Consider the following 22,767-nt stretch of genomic DNA (forward strand, 5'->3'; position numbering starts at 1 on the left):
ACTACAATTCTCTCAAAGATGGAAAAGTGGAGACGTGAACACGGTTGAAAGAGACACTCCAGTGAACAGTGCCCTGAAGACAGACTGCAGGCAGATTAAAAAGGTCTTACACACAAAGAAGGATTTATCAAGAGGTTCTGATAAAGGAGCACAATTCTGCCTTGAACAAAAGTTGACCAATTCAAAAATTAAAAGTCCTCGCTGTATGAAGCCTACCCTGGCCATCTAGGCCTTACTCACTATGACTTAACACTCCCCAAGGACAGCAAAGTGGAGGCAGAAGCTAGGTCTGCAGCTGGTCTCAGATGCCTGGGCTGTAGCCCTGCAGTTCTTACAGGAAAAGGCGGAAGGCCCTGAGCTGCAGAGACCCAGGATCCGCTGGTTCAGAGAGCACCATCCCGCGTTCAGGCTACAAGCAGGGCAGGGCGTCTGGTTATGCTGTGTGTCTCTGCAGACAGAGGACTGTTTCTGAAGCGTGCCACTTCATGCCAACCTCCTAGCACCTACTGAGAGCCCCTCCTTAGAGGTGGTGCCCAAGAGAGGAACCTAACTCACCCCGGGGGGCACAGGAGTGGGTTCCACCATCCAACTGAGTCACAAGGCACCATGCCTCTGCTGGCTAAGAGAGCACCCAGCCAATGACAAGCAGCCTTTAGACAAGTCCACTGGGCCTGCCAGCAGCTCTCATCCAGCCCGTGTCCCTGCACCATTCACCTTTTCCTTGATTCTGCCAATTCCTAACGCAATGAATAATCTCATCAGAATCTGCATTTTGGCCCCCTTTAGGTCCTCAGATTGCTTTACAAACCAGGAAAGCCCAGGAGCCCAACCCTCACTGCCATGGCAGTGTGACCCAGGAGGGCCCTGAGAGTCTGCTTCTGCCAGACATGCCGATCCACAGCGGGCTCCACAGGCACGAAGACTACGGGGGCCTCCGCCCTGACTGCCCGCTACTACTGCACTGCCACACCCCTATTCTGGTGACGGCCCTCCCTGCAGTCTGCGTGGGGGAGGAGGTCATGGAGTTAGAGACACAAACGGACAGACTGACGCAGCATGAGGTGGAGGTGGGGCGGGTGGAAGCATGGATGCATACGCACGTGTGGTCAGGTGAGGATGGCATGCAGCACATGGCATGGTGGAGGGGCATGGCGAGGAAGGGGCATCGCAGAAGGTGTCCTCCGGTCTGATCCAGTAGGCGTGGCTGTCCCGTTTACCTTTCTTGCTGGTGCAGCTGCCCGCGCAGGGGAAGACGTCCTCACAGCCCTCGCCATGCAGGCGCTCCTTCTGGAGCAGCTTGTCCACCCGCTGGATGATGCACTCTAGGCTCTTGTCAACATTCAGCCACACTTTCTCCTTCCAGATCAAAAGGGCCCAAGTGGGTCAGCTCTCCCGATGGGAAAAACAGAACAGAACACAAACCAAACCACCCCTCACTGATCCCCCAGCCCAGCTACCGTGCTCATTAAAACACCACAAGGTTTAGAAATATCAAGATAATTCAGAATTCCCCATTAAAGGTGTATTTGCTTTTCGAAAGACAAATCAGTGTCCTGTGGTCACTGTTTTTAAAGTTTAGGAAGCGTTTGCTGGTAACTGTCATGGAGGCCAGACAGGACTTCCCGGTGGCTTCCCGTGCTGGCAGAAGGGCCACCTGGCCCAGAGAGCCAGTCTTACCCCCTCCTTCCTCCACTGAAGGCCTCCTACAGCCATCAGACACAGAGGGGACTGAGGTCTCTTTGGATGGAAGAGAATGGAAAGAGCTGACCTCTCCAGATGGGGGAGGAGGAGAGAGGTGAGGGGGACTAGGAGGGATCTGCAGAAACCCACACAGGACGCAGGATGCCAGGGCAGGGCTGCAGGAGCACTTCACTGCTGACTAACAATTCAGCGCCTCCCAGAACAACGCCTCTAAACAGCAGTTCCAACAAATGACAAAAATGAGTTGTATATGTCACTCCCACAGGAGACGCAGATCCTGCCCTCAGGGCCAACTCTGAGGAAGCAATAACGTGATGCAACATCAGGCCTAGCATCTCACCAAGATCCAGCACCTGAGCTCCCACAGCTCCAAAAAAACAAACAGCCCTCAAGAACCAGCTGCAAGCAGAGCACTGCTCTGAGCAATGAGAGGTCTGGCTGGTCTTAGTAGTGAGGGGCCGGAGTGGCCCCTGACGCCAGCAGGAGGAGAGAGGCCTCCATCAGGGAAAGGGCTCCATGGAGAAAATCGCCCCCTTTACAACCAGGTCTGAGACTGGCCCAGCCCACAGCAGCCCTGCCCTTCGGCTGGACACAAGGTGTGAAATACTATCTCCTTCCCTAAATCAGGCAGCCCAAGAGCCACCCACTAAGGAGACTTGGAGCCTGTCTGCAAAGCGGCCCAGCCTTTAGGCACCTCCAAGGAGAAAAGAGGCTCCACCTTTTTCAACCCAAGCTCAGGAGCAGGGTGACGGCCCTGCAGCAGACTCACCCATTCCTCCTCGTGCCAGTCCACCTGCAGAGAAGACCGGCTGTTCCTCCCTGTCCACCTGGCCATGAGGGTGTCCTGGTCGTTTCTGAGCATCACCTGCTCCTCCTCAGTCGAGGTGGGGGAGGCCTTGGAGGCAATGTAGTCCGGCCGCGCCGCGTTCAGCCCATGGATGGAGTTGGCCAGCAGCTTGCAGTCGCAGACGGTGACCAGCTGCCGGGTCTGCAGGCACACACAAACCCAGGCTGCTGAGCCCCCAGGTGAGGGGCCGCCAAGGGCTGTCCTCTCTGAGGCCCAGTGGTATGTATGCCCTTCTCCACAGCACGAACAACTCCAGAGCTGCAGCCTCAGGACATCTGAGTTTAGGGGCTACCACGTGACCAGATGGGCTGAACCTTAGTGAGTATTTACTAAGTCATCCACAAGATGACTGGAGAACTCAAGGAGGATGAGGGGAGGTCAAGAAATCTCTGACATTATTTGACCCCTGACTGCTTCTTAGCCTAACATCACTAGAGGAAGGGCCTGAAGAGAGCCCAGTGTCCCAGCCTTAGCTGACCTCCTGGGCTATCCCCTCTAGTTCCAGGGAGCAGACCCTACTTTGGTTCAATCACCAAAGCTTATCTTTTGCATCTAATACCCAAAGCCCTGGGCTTTGGGCAGTGGGATTCCTGGTACAGCATTTCTGGCTCTGGGGAATTCTGTATGCCACACGAGTTCTATGGCTCTTAAATTTTCCTCTGACAACATCACCTTTCTTTTCCAAGTGAGTCTAATCCCCAGCACTCACTCTTTTTGCTTGGTGAACATGTGTGAAGGATATAACACATTCGGATCAGGAACAGCACCTCACCCCAGCAAAGTGGGTGTGAGCAGGGAAGTGTGATCCGAACCTGTGTGTGTGCATGTGTGTATGCACGTGTGTGTTGAGAGACAGACTGAGTAATTTGAAAAAGCAACATCCATCAAAAGGATCTGATATATCTATTCCCCCAGTATGGACCAATATTTATATATTTTTAATCAGGATGAAATTATGGTTAATTGGAAGCTGGTTTACTGATTATATATAAGCCAATAAAACAATATTTTTCTTATCATATGTCTGTATAATAACTCAGTTCCTTTTTTTGAATTCCAAATCAATAGAAATGTGGTAAAACATGTACTGCGTAGGTGGTTACTATGAAAGCTGTGGAACTGTCCCAGCCTCAACAATGACCCCCGTGGACTTGGTGGAAGACACATCTGGACGAAACAGCACCTGGGAGTCATGAGGCCTCATCTCTGACCTTGTCCTGCCCCCATGCAGCTCTGTGATCACAGGCAAATCACCAAACCTCCTTGGGCCTTTGTGGGAACCGGACCTAAAGCTAGGCCTTCAAGGTCATCCCAATGTCACCCTTTGTGTTGACAGCTCTAGACACACATAAGGTGTCCAGGAGTTTCCAGACACTCAAGGTCCCCCCCATCCCACACGTAACAGGGTAGCCCCTCCTACCTTGTCTGCCAAGATGGCAAGTGTTCTTTCGAGGCCAGTGGCAGACCTGTCCTTGGCTGCCCTTGAGAGCCGTTCTGCATAGTAACTCACTTGGGTTTTCAGGGTGTTGATCTGGGCAATGATCTCTTTGGCTCTGACGATGTCCTGTGGTATATAGATTATGGACTGGCAGCTGGATGATGTACTAAAAAGGATAAGATCAGATTTTTAAGGGGTTCTCTCAAGTCAATGAGGATGGCAGCATCTTCCCAACGCCAGCCCACAACCAACACAAAATAAAGCATTCTGATACTCAGGGATGTTTTCCTAGCTAGTCTATCTAGCTGTTGATGGGCAAAAGTAAATCCAGGGGATCCTTTCTGTCTATATGGTAGAAGGCTTGAAACATTCAAATACAATTAAGTCTTTTATCTGTATTTGTATGTATCTGTATTTTTACCATGTGTATGTACATGTGTGTACAGATACTGAGCCAATAACTACCCAAATCCTCATGATCTTTCACCTAGGAACCGCATCTGTCGACTTCTCAGCAGTACTTAAGTGGAGACATGGAGTCTGCTAATACCAGAAGGGGTCAGTTTATCCCATGAAAGGAGACTGCAGTGGGTGCCGGACTTTGGCAAAGAAACCTGTTTTCTCATCCGGTCAATCAGGACTCCAGCCTTTCTGTGCACACACCACAGTTCTCCTCCGTCACGCATCCGACCCCAGCAAGTCCCCAGAAAACTGGGCCTCCTTCCCCTCTGCCCTGCTCCAGGACCTCCCTACTTTGAAAAATAACATCCCATGGGATGAAGAGGAGGTGGAGAACGTGCCAAGTGAGAGGCCAGACCTGGACACCTCAATGGCTTTGAAAACCTGCTGCTTCCTCCCCCTCAACCTCCTTGGCACCAAGCAGCGTGTCTATCTCAGAATCTGATCTCAAAGCTACAGCCCAGCCACTGCCTGGCACGAACACCAGCCTCCAGAGAACCGACTCCACATCCCTGGCTGCGTGGGGCCTGGCCAGCACATTTGACTCCTCTAGACGGAGATGATAAACTGCATGTCTCTCAGCTGAGGTCCCAAATCAATCCAATATTATAAATTTATTTTTTCAGACTATCTGAGGAAGCCAAGGTAAGTAGGGAGGGAAAGCATAAGACACCAATGAGCATGTCTCCTCCTGCAATTTGAAGTTGTGAGCTCTGGCTGGAATGGGTGTCCCATCCTTCATGGAATGATGGGCCCTGACTGGTCTCCTCAAAGAGCTGTCCTTTGGGTTTTGGGGAAGAGTGAGAAAGTGGAGTACCAGACCCTCCATCGCTTCTCCAGGAGCTGAAGGTCACACGGTCAGGGCTTGAGACCCTTCCCTGCTGGGCTCTTTCCCAAGATGGGTCACCAAGAAACTGCCCTGCCCCGTCCCTTGATGGACTCTGGGGTGAACATGCAAAACCCGAAAACCAAAGCACCCCAGAGAGAAACAACACCCAAGCCCACACACCACAATGAAAGACGATGGATTTGCCAGAAGCCCATGCAGCAGACCGCGATCAAGCCCGAGTGGTCTGACAAGAGTCATTCCACAGCACGATGTGCACACAACTACTTTCCAACCTGCAATCACTCTTCCAAATGAATAGCTGCCATTTAAGACAATTCAGTCTTAAAAATACAATTCCAAAATAGAATTTAAAAAAATCTATTCCTTCCCAGGCCCCAGTGTGAACTGCATGTAGATCTACATGTGTGAATGTGCTGGCTGTGTACACTTCAACAAACACACACCCTGCCCCAAGTCCGGGAGAAAAGCATCCCCTACACCATGTTCTTATAGCTCACGCTCTAGTAACAGCAATCGGGGACTTAGGCACGGGAGGTATATGGCGGGGTGAGAAAGAATAAATGTCAAAGAGCTGCTGTTCAGGAATGATCATAAATATACAAGCACATGTGCTCAACCTAGTCCTAAAAATGGGGAAAGCTGAAGAGGCCCCGGGGGGTGCGGGAGGGGCGAAGCAGTGTTTCTCAGGACTTCCTGCTGTCACATGTCCCCAGCAGAGCCCTGACATCTTAGGCAGGGCCCAGCCACGGCTCCTGAGCCTCAGCAGCTCCAAGGTGGCAGCAATCCTGAAGGGCTGAGGTCCTACTGGACCTGTTGCCAGAAGCGGTACCACTGCAGAGCCCCGACTCTGGGCCTAGGTAAGCACTTCGGGCATGACTGGGGAGGGCCTGGGAGCAGCAGTGGGGACCCCCAGGCAGCAGTCACGGTGGTTTCTGGTTGCCACTTAATTCTTTGGTGGAAAAAGTCACTTGGTTATAGTAATTCTTGGTTTGCCCTCCAGGGATAAAACGGACCCTAGTACCACTGTTTTCAAAATCTGCATAAACTATTAAGCATCATGAAAACGTAAACTTGCTTCATTCCTACAAGAGGGGACGGTGAAGTGGAAACTGAAAAACCCCAGATTCTTGTAAAAGAAGCCAGAAAGGGATTCCCAACCACACCAATCGGCTGACCTGAAACCCTAGCACCCAGGGCCTTGCCCGGCCAAGGCTCTTCCTCACTCTGGGAAAGACAGAACCGGGTCTTCTCTCAGAGTGAGCGCAAGAAAGAACCGCTGCCAGACTGTAAAGGTAAACCAGCAGACTGGATATCGGCTATTCATTATCAAAGAACATTGCAGTTGGAAGGGAGAATTCTGTCTACGAGTCTATAACTAGGAGCCCACGGTGGTACCAAGGGGGCAGGCACCTCACAGAGGAGGGACGGCACAGGCTTTCTCTGCATGAGAGCAAGGCCCAAACAGACACTCTCTCCACAGACAGAAAACTCACCAACACTCCTCAAAACTGCTAAAAAAAAAAAGAACCAAAATGAAATATTAACAGTTTGTTAGCAAACATGAAATGCAAACTAAAAAATTAAGAAGCCAAGTTATCTTTTGTCAAAATACTAGAAATCATTTGTTGAGGCCCCAACGACAGGGACATTTAAACTTGTGAGCCCAATGTGCTTGTTCATCAGAGCTACATCAGTGCTCAAGCCCCAGGGACACATTCCACTGGCTCTGCATTTAAAGGAAAGTTCAAACGATGAGACCAGTTCTACAAGTAGCTTCATGACATTAGTAGGAAACTAAATAAAAATGTATATTACGTATCCGGAAAATACTACAGAGGCATTTTGGGAATAAGAAGCTCTGAAGCCAACATGCAGAGTAATCAGGTATCAACATGGCGACCTTGCTGGGTCAGGGACAGCCATTGGCGCCCCCTCTTGACTGGCTTTCTCCTCCAGGGCCCCCACGCCATCCTCAAATCACGCTCACACCTCCACACAGCCACATGCAATGCAGCGGCAGACACACAATCTCGGGCTGGCTGTGCAGCGCTGTGGTGGGCACAAGAAGCCTTGTCTTCACCATAATTCCCCGAGGAACACCGGAGTCAGTGAATCCTCAGGCAGGTCTGGTTACCTGGTTTGTCAACGGACGTGCCCTTGGTGGGGATGAATCAAGGTCAAGGAGGCAGTCTGGGAGCCTCCCAGAGAATGCTGCCCCACCCTGAAGGCTGAAATTCCGCTCCTAACCTAGCCCTTTCTTGTTCCTCCTCGGGTCTCCAGGACTCACCCCAGGGCAACCTGTGCACACAACTGAATGGTGACTTCTCACAGTGCTCTCCCTCTCTCCTGCCTGCTGTTCCCGCCTCCAGCCCCACCCCACAGTCAGGGACACTCCTGGCTGCCTCCCTGATCCCCTCAGCCCAATCACTGACCACTGGACCTGACCCATCCCCCCCGTCCTGATCTAGTCCCTGGTCCAGTTTCTCAAGTCATGTCCTGACTCCCAGGCAATGGCCCACCGGCCCCTGGCACATGCTAACGCTCTCCACCCGACCTGTTGGGCTCTTTTGAGACTCCCACAGCTTTTGCTTCACCTTCCCTCAAATGGTTCCATTCTCAACTGGTAAGTCTGACCCTTTCAAGCCCACATTCTGCAGAGGCGGCTCCATCCTACCTTTAGCTTATTCCTCACCACCTCAAAAACCTCTGCAACCCCATCAACTTCTCTTGTCCTTTCTAGGATTAACTGCCTAGCCCTGCCTCTTCTATGGTCTCCAGAACCTCGCTCTATCAGCATTCTCTTCTACGTTCCCTCTTTCGCTTCCATCTTTCCTATCAGCCTAAACACATGCTCAAGTCATAATCACCCTGCCCGAACCTGAGACCTTCATGCTACTTCCTCTATTTCACAGTCCAGGAGCTTACAGGATCATCTACACTTATCACCTCCTCTTCCTACACTCGCATCCCTCCATCTATTTAAATCTTGACGGGCCACATTCTGGAAGATCACCAGTGCCTCCTGCATGTCCAACACGACAGCGTTGATTTACAACTCTCTCCCCTTCCCACTACTCCAGCTCTGCAGCACCTTCTGCCTTGTTTCCAGACATGGCACTGCTCGCTCCAAACGGTGCTGCTGACTTTTCTGCTCCTAGACAAAGTGCAGAGCTCCTCAGATCAGGCCTAGATCTGCCAGCCCTGCATCCCTGGTCACCGACACACAGCCTCACACTGAGCAGGCTGCCCGAGGGGCCAGCTCTCCGCTCAGCTCCTCTCCCCAAGGCACCGGGCCGCCAGCTGCACCTCATGTTGCACTCTGCAACGCCCTTCCTCACCCTGCCTACCTGGAAACTTCCTGCTCAAGACGGTAGCTCCATGCAGCTCCCTGAGCCTTTTTAAAACTGGAATGCTTACCCTGCAGTCCTTGAGGAAAGGAAACAATCTCTTCCAGGCTTCACACTTTGTGGTGTTAAACTGACTGACCAGGGACTCTAAAGGACAGCCAAGCTAGCGGAGAATCCACACGGTGCAGCCGCTGAAAGCACCACTTTCAAGGTGGGTTTCAATTTTCTGTTCATTTTGCAGGATCAGGTGCCCTCACCACCCACCCAGCTCAGTCGCACACATACAGAGCAGCACAGAGTCCATAGGGCAGCTCCTCCAGCCGCACAAAAGCAGATCAGATGGCTGGATGTTTTTGCGGTCATATTTTGACTTCTTTTTTTTTAACCTAGGAAGCACCAGACAACTGTACAAGGACCACAAACACCCTCCAAGAACTTACTGTTTCTTGGTCTCTTCAAATTTGTGCAGCTTTTTACGGAGACCTCCTGACTTAAAACCTTGGCAGTGTGCTGCTGGCGCTCCGATGGTGACGATGTCGTAGTTCTGATCTGAATGACAGAAAGCTCTCCTCCATTACTCTGGGCTCAGGCCTGTGGACAAGCCAGCTACAGGGATATGCACACAACTCTGGGACCCTGCCCCTCCAGCCCATTTCCAAGCAGCCTGTGGCTCCCTTAGTCACACAGCCTGGGCTGTCCAAGGGCCTGTGGAGCCCAGCACCATCATCCCAGCAGAGAGGGGGTTCTGTGGTTCTCAAGGGGGAGCTACAATAGGGCCGGAGACAACTACCCGGCAACGCTCAGTTGCATCCATCCCTCTTTCAGAAGGATGACTGACGGGCAACTTTCTGCCACAGAAACACAAAGGGAAGCTGAAAAGAGGCGAGACAAGAGGAAGGGGTTTGAGCTCTTTATCAAAGACTTTACAAAGGTCCTTGTGACACATCTCTTATCCAGGCTGCCCAGCAGAAGAACACACAGCAAAGGCTGGGGCAGACACAGGCCAGCACAGAGACCAAGTACACAGGAAGAAAAGAAGTGAAACGTGATTCAATGAGAGGAGCAGAAAAATAGTTACCTGATCCTCCATCGTCTTGAACTCTCATCCTTTGTATGTGCAAGTTTGTGGGAACAAATTCTAACTTTTTATCTGCTTTCAAACTGCTTGCTTTAAAGGAGGGACCTAAGAAACAAAGCATGAGAAAACAAAGATCATCAACATGTATCCTGCATTCATGAATGGCAAGGAGCAAAGAGATATTTGAGGATGCTGCTGCAGGTGAGCAGATACGTGTTGGGAGTGGTCCAGAAAATTCCGAGTTTCCCATGAACACATTTCATTTCCAGAGAGCAGGTGGGTGAAACGTTGAAGGGAGGGCAGCTCGCTGGCCACGAAACTGGTTCTGGGTGCTTAGGTAGTGAGCGGAGCCAGGGAGAAGCAGCTTCAGGAGGCTATGGCAATGGTCCTGTGCCTTACCACGATTCAGCTCTCAACGGGGAGGTCTAACACAAAGACTTGATTTTGTGCAACACGACATCAACACAATTATAAAGAGCAAACGGGTCCATGCCAGGAAGTGCCTGCTCCAACTCCAGAGACTGCCATCATCCAAGATCTAAGAAATTGGTTCAACCAGAGCAACACATCTCAATTCTGAAACATGATGAAGAGGTCTGCTTATCACCCAGGTCTATCAAGGTGAATAAATGCTACACAGCAGGGATTCTGGCCCTCTGAAACACACTCACACTTGTTCCCTTCTTTACAACCAGGGAGTTAAGGAGGCTGGATAATGTTTTGTAACATACATCGACAATTTTATCTCTATAATCAGAATCCATAACTAATAAAGTGAAGAACCACCTGCCTTGAAAAGAGAGGGATTACAAATTAAACTGACAGAAGGATAGAAAAAATAAACATTCCCTCTAGTGAAAAAGGTACACTTATTTTGTCAGTATACAAACTGCAGACCAGCAGCGTCTGTCTGGCATTTGTCACATGAGCTTCTTCTCTAGAGCCTAATACTTAAGGGGTGGCCCACAGATTGATCAGCAGCTTGGGCATCCCAGGAGCCCGTTCAAAATGCAAAATCCCAGGTCTGCATTTTAACAAGATTCTCTGGGGATTTAGGTGCACACTGACATTTGAGAAGCTCTGCTCCAGAAAACTCAAAGTGTGTGGGTTTCAGACTTTCTCAGATAACAGGCATCCAAGCGTGGATGGGTCCCTAAGTTCCTTCAGGCAAACACTGCCATTTCTCTTACAAATGCACTTAGAGCCATTCTTGAGATTCAAACCAAAACCAGGGCACCCTGTCTTGTTGTCATGCTTGTATTTGGCCCAGCCAAGTTCATGGACAGGTTTATGTTCCGTGTCAAAACCATATTAATCTCCTTAAATCCTAAAATTCCATTATGTAGAGGAGAAGGAGGGAAGAATCTAAAGATAGAGAATGAAGTAACGAAAAAACAAAATAAAGAAAGGAAAAAGGCAATAAAAAGGGTATGGAGTTATGACAAGTCTTCAAAATCTACCCAGGGGCCAGCCTGGTAGTGCAGGGGTTAAGTTTGCACGGTCCGCTTCAGCGGCCCGGGGTTCGCTGGTTCGCATCCCGGGTGCAGACATGGCACCGTTTGTCAAACCATGCTGTGGCAGGCATCCCACATATAAAGTAGAGGAAGATGGGCACGGATGCGAGCTCAGGGCAAGTCTTCCTCTGCAAAAAAAGAGGAGGATTGGCGGTAGATGTTAGCTCAGGGTTAATCTTCCTCAAAAGAATAAAAATAAAAAAATAAATCTACCCAGAGAAGTGTTTTGAAAATCAAATGGCATCTTTCAAGAAGAAAAGGTGAGGTGTCTGCACTTCACTTTCTCTTCTAAGCCTTAAAATGGAGAGTCCCATTCAGACAACTTATATGTTCAATAAAAGGACTATTGAATATTTAAACTGGAAAATCTAGAAAACTGCTTTGTCTCAAGGTAAATGGCCTACATCCTTTTGGTCATTTCACTGATATCAGACCAAGATGAAGAAATCAAAGGAACCAAGAACCTGTGATTTTGTGTCCCTAAATTTCGTCCTACGGCGGTTGTTTTGGCAGATGACACCACAGAAGGAACTGTCAAGGCAATTCACAGATGTCTTCCTCATTAAGATCTGAAAAATCCATATTGGAAAGAATTCACACCTACACAAGAATCTATTTTTAAAAGTCCATTAGCATGTCTGTCAGTGAGAGTATTTGAGCGACCTTGGGTTGCAGATTCCTAGCCAGGAAAATGGAGAGCATGTGTGCCGTGATGAGGACAAGACCTGGCACCCACCTTTGTACTGATGGAGGTCGGTCAGGTTCTCCTGGTATATGAGGATGATAGTCTGATACTGAGTGACAATCTGGCGTCGGAGGCTCTCCCAGCAAGGGGACAGATCCCCCAACTCCTCCAGTTCACACACCCTGCAAGAAGACCACACGTCAGGCCGTGGGGCCGGCTGGCTGCCCTGGAGAGCCACAGGAGTCCCAGGCACCCCAGAGAACAACACGTGCACGGAAGCATCACTGACACCCAGGGAGGACCCAGGACAACAGCTACCCACCCTGCAAGTCTAAAGGGTGAGCAGCGGGGCAGGGGGACAGCCTGCTCCAGGAGGAATGGCTCTATGAAAGGGAGACCACTGACTGTGTGAAAAAGCGCAGAGAGAAGCTTTTCAGAGAAACTCAGTCAAACGTTCAAGGAAAACTAAGTGGAGGAGGGGAGGGGAGAGAGGCTGTAGGGGAGCAGCCCCTTGCCTGTGTCCACAAAGGCCGCATAGGCAAAGGCTTCAACACAGCCCGCCTGAGTATGGGCAGGACAGAATGATATAGGACCCTCCCGGGACACGAGAGCATTGCAGGCCTGTGAGCAGCTGCTACGGAGCCATCCCCGCCTCCCCTCTCAATCTCCCCCGGGGGCTGTCATGAGACAGTTTCTCACTGCCTCCCTGGTTCTGGTGAGGAATGGGGCTCCCTGCCTCCCTTAAGAACAGCTGCAGAACATAACCTGCTCGGCTGCAGTCTACAGCTGGCTGCTCAGCAATGGGGGCCCACAGCTCCTGCCACGGTCATCTGGCCCTTTCGGTTTCAATGTTGTCCTTTTTAGGTATGGGACAAGGACCATGGGGAGCTGGTGACTCTAGCTAGGCTTCTTTTCTCCGTCTACGTAAGTAATGAACTAACTCTAAAAGTGTCATGGGGGGAGGAGAAGGGAATGGGGGAAGAGGAGAAAGAAAAAGAGGCTTTATGTTCAGAAAAGTAAAAGCTGTGTAAGAAGTGAAATATAAACGTCTTAGCTCAGCAGTAAAATAGCGACATAATCAGAATAATGAAAACACAAGATGGATTAGGGAAAAAAAGGGATAACCATATTAGGAAAATGGGGAATGGAAAGTACAAAGGACCTAAAAGCTTCATCACAAGATATCAGCTAATCCCTGAAATTCATTAAGGAAGAGAGTACGCCACCCATATATTTAAAAACACAGCAGTAAACACTAAAATGGCTAAAAGTGGCTGTTTCTGAGAAGTAGATCAGAAAGGAGAGGTCTCCAAGGCTCATGTTTTTGTTAAAAGCCTTCTGGCACTATTTGGCTTTTTATACTATGCACATTTTCCTTTGAGGAAAAAAAAAAAGCTAATTTTAGAAAAGTTTTTAGGACTCTACCAAATTGTCTGAAGTTAAAAAAGAGTTGCACCATTTTATTAAGTTAGCAAAATCAATGTGGCAGAACGCCAAGGACAGGCAAGGCTGCGGTGAGATCTACGTCCTTGCTCGCCGTAGCCAACTGGCCCCACTGCCCCGGGTCTGCTGGTGAGCACACAGGCCTGCCAGCCTCAGCTACTGCTGGCCCCTCTCTCTGGATGTCTTTGCCTGTCCGCTTCATGTGGCTCCTTCTTACGCTTTGTGTGTCAGCTTAATGTCACAGTCGCACGGAGGCCTGCCCAGACCACCTCCTCCTTCTCACAGCCCCCTTTTAATTTCCGCACACCACTGAACACATCAGGGCGCTGTGTGTGGCCCCCAGTTCTCCGTTACTGACTGTCTCCCACGGTCTGTGTCGCTCATCAAGAAGCCTCCCACGCTGAGCACAGCGCCAGCCACACGGCGGGTGTGAAAAACAACAACAACAACAAAACCCTCAGAACCACAGCACTTGGTAGATGAATGAACTCTTCAAAGTTAGAGTACACTGAATAATGGGAAATTAGGCCATAAGTAAAAATTATAACACAAAACTGAAGATAATGGAGAAGTAGATGGTAGCCAGATAAATACATACAAATATGGAAAAGCTGAAGGGGAATTTTTAAAAATTAAAATCACTCTATAAACTATGTAGAGAGGGAGAAAGCAGCTCATTGCATTATTCTTGTCATTTTTCTAAGTTAGAATATTTTTTAAGACAAAAAATTAAAACAAAATAGCTCTATTAAAACAGCAGAATTCTGACTGCATTGTTTCCTCTCATGCTTCTATTATATTCTGTTTACAATTAACATCGTTTTATGACAAGGAGTAGAAATGAGAGTCTGAGGCCGATGGGAGACATAATCTGCAATGCCGGCCCCACCTCTCAGGCCTTCTCTGCCTCAGGATCAAGGAAACACGCCCTGGGCTGAGAGATGTAGAGGACCAGAGTGCACACGTAGCCTTCTGGAGCCCGTATCGCTCGCTGTGGTACCCTAGGAAAGCAGTGACCCAGGCAGCTATCACCAAAGAATGACCAGATACAGTCACGCCATCACTTAACAATGGGATATAATCTGAGAAATGCGTTGTTAGGTGGTTTTGTCATTGTGTGGACGTCATAGAGTGCACTTACACAAACCTAGATGGTGTAGCCTACTACACACCTAGGCTACATGGTACTAATCTTACGGGACCACCGTCGTATACGCAGTCTCTCGTTGACCAAAGTGTCATTATGAGGCACGTGACTGTATTTCTAACTTTCTAAGGCCAGGTGAAAGGGGAAAGGAGAGAAGGGAAGGGAGCAGGTACTGAGTGCTGGGCACACAGCTGGTGCTTCAGGCATGTTATCTTGTGAAGTCCTCACACAGGGATGCCGGGATACAGATGAACAATCTGAGGCTTTGGCAGGCCCAGGCCACAGAGCAGGCAAGTGGCACAGGCTGGGTTTGCATCCTGGACTGAGGCCAGGGCTCTACCCACCTTATCTCAGAGCTTTCAAGAAAGGAAGGGGCACATGACGTGGGGGTGATGGGTGGTCGGCTACTCACCTGGCCGCATCTTCTTCCAGCAGGAGCTTCACAAACTGCCGGGGCACGTGCAAGGAGAGCACACTCTCCGCCATCTGCTCCAGGATCCTCAGGTGGTTGCCGTCGGTGGTGGGGAACCGGTACATGCGGCAGATGGCGCCACCGAATACTGCAGGGGAATTCAGGGGAGACAGGGGCTGTGAGAGCTGGCGGCAGACCTGCACGTGCGGCCTCCTCCCCAGGCCCTCAGTGCTGCTGACACCTTCAAGCCTTCTTACTGTTCATCTCAATGGAATTAAGACATTTAAACCAAAAACCCACCAATCAACTGAGCCTGAACGCTTCTCCCCCATAATATGCAATCTTCTTGCCCAGAATGTGTAACGACCTCTAAAGTCTGAGGGGCTGGGAGGCTGTCAGTCACCAAACCCAACACTAAACAACAGGGCGTGAAAAGAGGGAGGGGCCCCCTTCCTTGGAGTACTCCTAACTCTCCATATGCTGGCACAAAGAACGCGGGCAGTAGGGAGGTGACATATAGAACGGGAGGGGAGGAAGGATGACCACGGCCCGAGCAGACACTCACAAGAGTGGCACGAGTACCAACGGAGGAAGCTGCTCACCCGATTTCAGTAAAGTGTCTTTTCGCAAAGAAGCATATTTGGATCGGATTCCCAAGGCCTCGGTCAAGCTCTCATCAACAGGCAGAACCATCTAATAACACGTACAGAGGGGCACAAGAAACCCGTGAGAGCAGAGGACTCAGGAGGAGGGTGGCCTGAGTACACCACAAAAGAACTCTCCAAATTACCACCCACCACGAACTCCGCAGTAAATACTCCACCCAGCCACAAACCAATCCACCTCCCGGTATACAGAACACGTTCCACGCACACAGAATTTTCTAGAAATGCGTGTCTTTCGACAAAGTCTCTTCACCTTGTGTTTCAGGGTTCTGATGTGTAAAACGAAGGGGCGGGAGCAGACGTTGCCCAGGAATATTTCCAGAGCTGACGTTCTGGGCTTATTTTGGGTAAAATGAGATACCTCTGTATTTTACAATAATGACTACTTACCAGTGTTCAGGTTCCTAAATTAGAATTCTAGTTTGAGAGCACCGAGTATGTGTGTGAGAGAGGGCGTGGGAGAGAGGGTGAGGGAGAAAGAGTGAGGGAGGTGGAGAGGAAAAGAGGATGTGTGAGAGGAGGGGTGCAGCACTGAGTGTGCGTTAAGGCGAGCGTGGCACCTGTTGTCTGGGAGGAACATCTTAACAAAACATCACAGATGCTCTGGGGCCCATCTCACACCCCCACAAGCCCTCCCTCCCCGCCTGACTGCAGCTTCTGAGGCCAGGCGCCCGCCCACTCGCTCCGCCCGCTCCCTGGCGGTGGCCAGCATGGTCAGAGCAGAGGGGCCTGCTCCCTGAGGGGCTGCTTCCTCTCTACTTTGAGAAGTGCCTGGAGGACACGTCCTCTGGAGGCAGCATCAAGCAGCAGGCCCTGCCCTGCCCTTCCCTGAGCACAGAGGCAAGTCCACCTACTCCTCCCACTCCTAATGGAGAGCAGGAAGGCGGTGTGCTCACCCTCCCATTGACGGTGTCCAGAGACCGGGTCACAGGGGGCCGCTGGTCTGACTTCTCCTCCATTTGCCAGCCGATCACAGTGATGTTACCCACGCGGTCACTCTCTGCAGACCTGCAACGAGCAATGTGCTTTAGCAAGCGGTGGCGTGACAGTGCTTCATTTTCTGCTTAAATGCAAAGCTCAGCCATCCTGGGGTAGTGGGGGGTCCTGTGGGCACCAGGATCCAGCCAGTTGGTCAGTCAGTGAGCATTCACTGCATGCACAAGCTCTGGGGACACAGACAAGGACACCATGGGGGCAGAGAGGAGGACTGCATCTGAGAAGGGATCAACCACCACAGAGAAGTATGGACGTGCCTGGTGGAGTCGGAGGGGAGGAGTCAATGCTTGCTTGGGAGGCGCCCCTCAGGCCCTGGGCTGACCCCTGCCGCAGAGAGTTATGGGGACATACCCTGGAATGACAACTGGAGGGCACCTTCTTCTGCCACTGGACCCCTTTCTGCTCCTTCCCACCTCACCTTCAAGCTTTGATTAGCTTCAAGGCCTAGGCCTGGACCCCAAATAAGCCAAGGTCCCCAGAGTTTCCCAAAGCCTCTGAATCCTGACATGACACAGCTGATGCTACTCTAGCCCCAGTCAGCTTCACCTGAGACCCTTCAGGGTGGCTGCACACTGCCCAGGCCCATCTGATTCATCCAGGGAAGCCCCAGGGACACCCTGAAGCCTCAGGCTTTTTATTTAAGATGTCTGCCTTAGCCAGGTTCTAAATTTTTCCGTGGTCACATCTACTGACCATTTCCTTTGTGACTTTCTCTCATCGTTCTCATGCGCGGAAAAGTCCTTCCCATGCTATCTGTTCAATAGGCATCTTTAGCTCCTTTTAAACAGGATAACGTCCATTTCTCACACTTAACTCTAATCCAAGTGGAATTACTTCTGGCACGTGCTGCACCTGAGTGTTCTTCTCTGACAGCCCCCCTCACCGTGCGACCCTCTCCTTTCCCCAGACTCCTCCTTCAGGCTGAGTGAGGCTCTCACACACAAAGGATGCTGCAGGGCTCTCGCCTGTCCAAAGCCTGCAACATTGTCATCACCGCAGCTTCAGAATGTTGAACTATCTAGCAGGGAATTCACCACCTCTGTCAAAATTTTCTTTGCTACTTTGGACTATTGTTCCAATTTTTACATTATTTTGGAAAAAAACGAACACCATGTCAGGGTTTGGGTGGGAATTGCCCCTAAAATGAATGTGGGAAGGGTTGACATCTTGACATCTTTCATCTTCACAAAAATCTCTGCTCTCCAGGAGATGACATTCTGCTGGGGAGGGGACACATAACAGACAAGTACCTTGAGTCTTATCAGATAGGTGTCTAGGTTTTCCTTTCGGTCTGAGTAGGGTGTGCTCCTATTTCCCACGGATGCCCCACATTTCCATCAGGCCCTCTGACAGGCTGAGTTTTTTATCTTGCCTCGATGGACAAGCACCTTCCCCGCTTAGACTGGCCCCTGGGAGGTGGCAGGGTGCTCTCTCCGTATAGGAAATGGAGCCTTTCCCCACCTGTCCCTGAACCTCACAATTGCAGATCCTTTCAAAGGAACAAAATTAAATACCAACCTTAGTGTTAAATGCAACCTATGATGACTGTCCTGGAGCAGATCTTTGACAACAAATGTTCCAGAGCCCAGTAAATACATCTGAGGAAGGAGGAGGAGAGAGACAGCATTAGTGTGCTCACTTTGTCTCTGCTCCAATTACCAGGCCCCAGGGAGTCCAGCTGGCTGGGTCCCACAACACACCTGACCCTCATCTCAGGAGCCCAACAGAGACACTCAGAAAGAAATTCCTAAAGACAAACATGTTTGGACATTTGTTAATTTGTGAGCCAGTAGTGAAGTCTATCTTGTGTTCAACTCTCTTTCAAATGATCACAGAACTTTAAAAAAGGGAGGAAAATCCCACAAACCACGTTACTTAACTGTTCCCTGAGATCTATCTTTGACATCATACACGGAGAGTTTGATTTGCGTCATCTGATTGATAAGAGAGTCTTGAAAGAAGGCAATACTGCTTAGAAATATAGGATTGTTGGTTCCCTAGAATAGAAAAGAAAATAACCAGAATATATAGTTGGATTTTTTAAAGTAAATGCTTTTAAAATACATCAACATTTTCAGAATGATAAACTAACATTCCTACAAACTGGGATCAACAGAAATGCTAAAGACGGCTTAAACGGATGTACACAACCCAACACCTACTTTCCAAAAAGGACAAAGCTGTCTGACACAGACCTTTCCAGATCCCGGAACAACAAATGGGCCCAACACACAAGCTGTGGCCAAGGGCTCATTCTAAGGGCTTCTCACTCAGTAGGAGTGATGTTATAAAATTGAAGCAAGATGAATGTCCACATATATTCTTAGTCTTACAACTTTAGAGGAGTTATGTTTTTGGACCTTCTACTTTGGGTTGTTTCTTTAAGATATATAAACAGGCAGATGAAAGAGGAAATGAACGGCTTAAGTCATTTCTTATTCCTAGACTCCTGGGTTTGGAATAATTAAGGCCTGACTTTTGTAAGGCTCTCCTTTTCTGAGGACCAGTTGCTAATTTCTCGATCCTAGGTGGCCATTTCCCGGCAGCTTAGCCCTACCCTCCTACAGAGGCCTATAATACCATATTCTCTTTCTCAGGCAGTGGTTAACTTCCTCAGCCAAACGGTTAACGGTTCCTGTTTGCACCTGCCCTGGGGTCCATGCCTCTGGCTATGTTCCCTCTGCAGCTCCAAATCCAGTCTCTCAGCACCTGCTGCGCAGCCCCTCCTGAGTGGCCTGCTGGGGCTGAACCTCTCCCTCCATCCACCCTTGGTTACCAAGGAGGCTATAAACCTGAGCATCTGCCCTCTTCTCCTTGGCTCTCAACCCCCAGGAAAGATGAACTCCTCCTGCAAGAGCCACCTCCAGAGCCTCTCTCACAAGCACCCTTTCTTTCCACTCTTTTCCACCACCAGCCAGGTCCTGCATGGCTCCCTCAAGACTGTCTGACCATTTGAGTTAGGACCTCTCTGAAACACAGCCAATCAGGTGACTCCCCCACATAAAAGCCTGCACTAGCCCATTACAAACTCCCTAGCCTGACATTCAAGGCTTCCACTCCCCCACTTATGCGTTTGCACACACGGAACAGGATGAAGTTCTTCTCCAAACGCACATGATGCTCTCCTATTGCCATGCCTTCGCATAGTTACCACAGAACTCTGGCACGCTCCTCCACATGTGGTCCCCAGACTGGCAGCATGGGCATCACCTCGGAGCTTGTGTAAATGCAGAGTCTTGGGCCCTACCCCAGACCTATTCTCTCAGAATCTCACTAAGCCCCACCACAGGAAGCTTCCTCTGATCCTCAGAGCTGGATGAGATCCCAGCCTCCTGGTGCTATCCTCATCTCTCTAACACTTCCCACACTCTGCAGTGTAGAGATGGAGCCACGTTCACTTACGCTCCCCACCCACAGATGGTAAACTCCTCGAGGGCAGGGACTGCGCCCCAGCGGTCTTTGTATCATACCCAGCACCCAGCACTGTGCTTGATGTGTAGGCAGTACTCAACAAAGGCTTAGAAAACAGAACTGTTGGCTTGAACTTGGAAATAAGTTTCCAAGAGAATGAAAAAGGATGATCTATCCTCCAAAATGTAAATCTAGGGAAGAGGTGGAAATTCAGTTTAAGTGTGCTTGAGACACCTAACTCACAGAGAAGCTCACATCACAAATAGAACCCTGCAGAATCTCACACCAGCAACTCCTACACTTAGTTTCATAACTTATGTAATGTGCTCAATTATCTAAAAAGATTTTATAAAATTTCCTCAGTGAAGGTATATCATGTAACTTAACATAAAAAGTAAACATGTAACACACAACTCAAAAATCTTTAAAGATAAAAACCAATACAAATAAGAGTATGCCCTGGTGAGAAGGATGGTTAATAGTTAATACTCTCCAAACTTTGATTAACAAGAACAGTTCTCTAAAAGTAGCAGCTAACCAGAAGTGACAAGGAAGAATTAGGTCTTACCTCTTAAAATGCAATCAACCTTACAGAATCATTTTTCAAAAATAACTAGCCACTCGCTAATCAATAATTGTAAAGGCTATGGCAATTATAAATGCCATCCAGATGAGTAAGTGTGATGAAAAATATCAGTGTACTGAAAACCCGCGGAAAAACAGCAACAAAATTCACATAAACATCACTGCAGCTCCAGGTGCTCAGCTCCCTGAACAGCCCTCCCACAGGCCACCCCACCACCAGAGCCCGATGCAGGGACCGGAGGACGGGGCCGGCAGCACCCACCTCGATGATCTCCGTTTGTGCGTGCTTCGTCCAGAATGCCTGAGGAGGGGTAGTTACACTCACTGCTACAAAACTATTTGGTTTTCGATCTAGTGACGGAGTATGCAGCTCACTGCAAGCTAGAGAATCAAGATGGGAAAGAAATGAATCCTTCAAAATCAAGCTCTGGTTAATTCTCTGTTCCAAACATACTCAAAGACAGCAAAAAAAAATGACACACAAAGGGATGAGACGATCACATTGTCAGCTGTCACACAGAGGTAAGAAACAGTGTCTTCTTCTTCCACCTCCTTCCCCCATTCCTCATGACAGCCATGCCACACTTGCCTGTGGATGGCTGGAGGGGGATTTCTACGTCCATGGAACGGAGCACAAAGCCAACAATCTCAACAGGGTCTGACCCACAAAGTTTGACCTTAGTAACTAATTGAACTTATGGCCACTTGAGCTAAGCAGCTGCGGAGGCTATGAAATCAAGATACGGCTACACATGCCTGTATCCTATGACTGCGGGGACAGCCCTAAGCTTATAGTGCCTCACAGGTCTCTGTGTGGATGGATGTTGGGAGCAAAGTAAAATTCTATAGCAAAATAAACAAAGCTTTTTTAAAAAACGAAGTCACTGCTCATTTTTTCTCCTTATGAGATTCATATCCAATGCAAGATTACAAAAAAATGTTACTTTTCAGAACTAAAGGTACCCTGTAGAACTGTTTCAGTTGGAGAATTTATCCTACTAAGCATTCTGAAATAGACTATAAGACTCAGGTAATTCTATCACAGAAGTGACCCACAGGAAAAATGATCAAACTTCATTGAATCTAACATGCTACCTGTTGTAAAATGCACTACGGAAAAAAAAAGATCCACTACCATTAGACCATGATATGCTGTGGATTTTAACACACTTTCTAATTAAACATATTAAAACATAGAAATTTTCATCTTGGAGTTGATGAAATATATGGCAAATCAAAGCTCAATACCAGTAGAAATAACTAGCCTTTTCCGAGGGGCAGTAAACGCTCCCCAGAGGGCAGGAAGCCTCTGGCGAATTTCCAGAGTTTTGAAACGATGGATTTTGACCACTTTTGCCAGTGTTCTCACCGCCTTAATGGTGGAAAGGATTTCTGGAGGTCCTCACTCTGTCATTCCTGCCCTCACCATTCTCATTCGATTTTTTAAAATGCTCACTGGTGATTTAAAATTCAGAAATTGATTTTTACTTCAAAATACTAATTTTGGTTCTCAGATTATCTCCGTAGTATCTTCTCACGTATCTGTACAAATTTTCATTATTTATTGGTTATAATAAAATACAAAGAGCTCAAGCTTTCAGTTCAATGAGTTTTTCCAGTCATATACACCCATGTAACTATCATCAAAAAAGTAGAGAACTTCTTCCATCAGACTAGAAAGTTCTCCGTCGTACTTTCCCGTCAATTCTCTTACCTCTGTGACCACTTTCGGATTTCTACCACTTTTGTCTGTTCTTGAATTTCATATAAACGGAATGTTTTTGAGATTCATCTATATTGCTATATGTATTGATAATTCATTTTTTTTTAAATTGATGAGTTATATTCCATTGTATGAAAGTACCAAAATTTATTTATCCATTCTACTGTTAATGGACATTTGGGTTTTTTCCAGTTTTGACCCGTTATAAATAAAGGTGCCATAAACATTCTTGTTCATGTCTTTTTGGGAACACAGGTTTTTATCTCTTTTGCATAAGCACCTAAGAATGGGGCGGGGTTCATCTTTATTTTAGTTGTTCTAATGGATGTGCTTTAATCTGTACTTCCGTGATGACTAATAAGCATCTTTTCACCACGTGTTTACTATTCATTTTTATAACTTCTTTTGTCAGGAGTCTGCTCAAGTCTTTTACTCATTCTAAAACTAGATTGTTAACTATTTTATT

General features: G+C 48.7%; 1 protein-coding gene across 18 annotated transcripts in view; it reads right to left on the reverse strand.

Moving 5' to 3' along the window:
* Positions 1-22,767, reverse strand: part of INPP4A (inositol polyphosphate-4-phosphatase type I A) — a 132,768-nt gene that overhangs the window by 33,216 nt on the left and 76,785 nt on the right. For 5 of the 18 annotated variants that reach the window (XM_070573499.1, XM_070573500.1, XM_070573495.1 and 2 more), the window contains 13 exons: positions 20,841-20,959; positions 18,463-18,579; positions 18,101-18,180; positions 16,483-16,594; positions 15,524-15,614; positions 14,922-15,069; positions 11,971-12,101; positions 9,721-9,825; positions 9,083-9,191; positions 6,789-6,806; positions 3,969-4,152; positions 2,471-2,689; positions 1,101-1,356 (listed from right to left, as the gene is read on the reverse strand). In XM_070573499.1, the coding sequence (XP_070429600.1) occupies positions 1,101-1,356; positions 2,471-2,689; positions 3,969-4,152; positions 6,789-6,806; positions 9,083-9,191; positions 9,721-9,825; positions 11,971-12,101; positions 14,922-15,069; positions 15,524-15,614; positions 16,483-16,594; positions 18,101-18,180; positions 18,463-18,579; positions 20,841-20,959 (1,689 nt within the window). The remainder of the gene's footprint in view (positions 1-1,100; positions 1,357-2,470; positions 2,690-3,968; positions 4,153-6,788; positions 6,807-9,082; positions 9,192-9,720; positions 9,826-11,970; positions 12,102-14,921; positions 15,070-15,523; positions 15,615-16,482; positions 16,595-18,100; positions 18,181-18,462; positions 18,580-20,840; positions 20,960-22,767) is intronic. The other 13 variants (XM_070573511.1, XM_070573513.1, XM_070573510.1 and 10 more) reach the window with 3 other exon arrangements.

This window comes from Equus przewalskii, chromosome 14 (assembly GCF_037783145.1).
Source record: "Equus przewalskii isolate Varuska chromosome 14, EquPr2, whole genome shotgun sequence".
In the NCBI taxonomy this organism is placed as follows: Eukaryota; Metazoa; Chordata; class Mammalia; order Perissodactyla; family Equidae; genus Equus; species Equus przewalskii.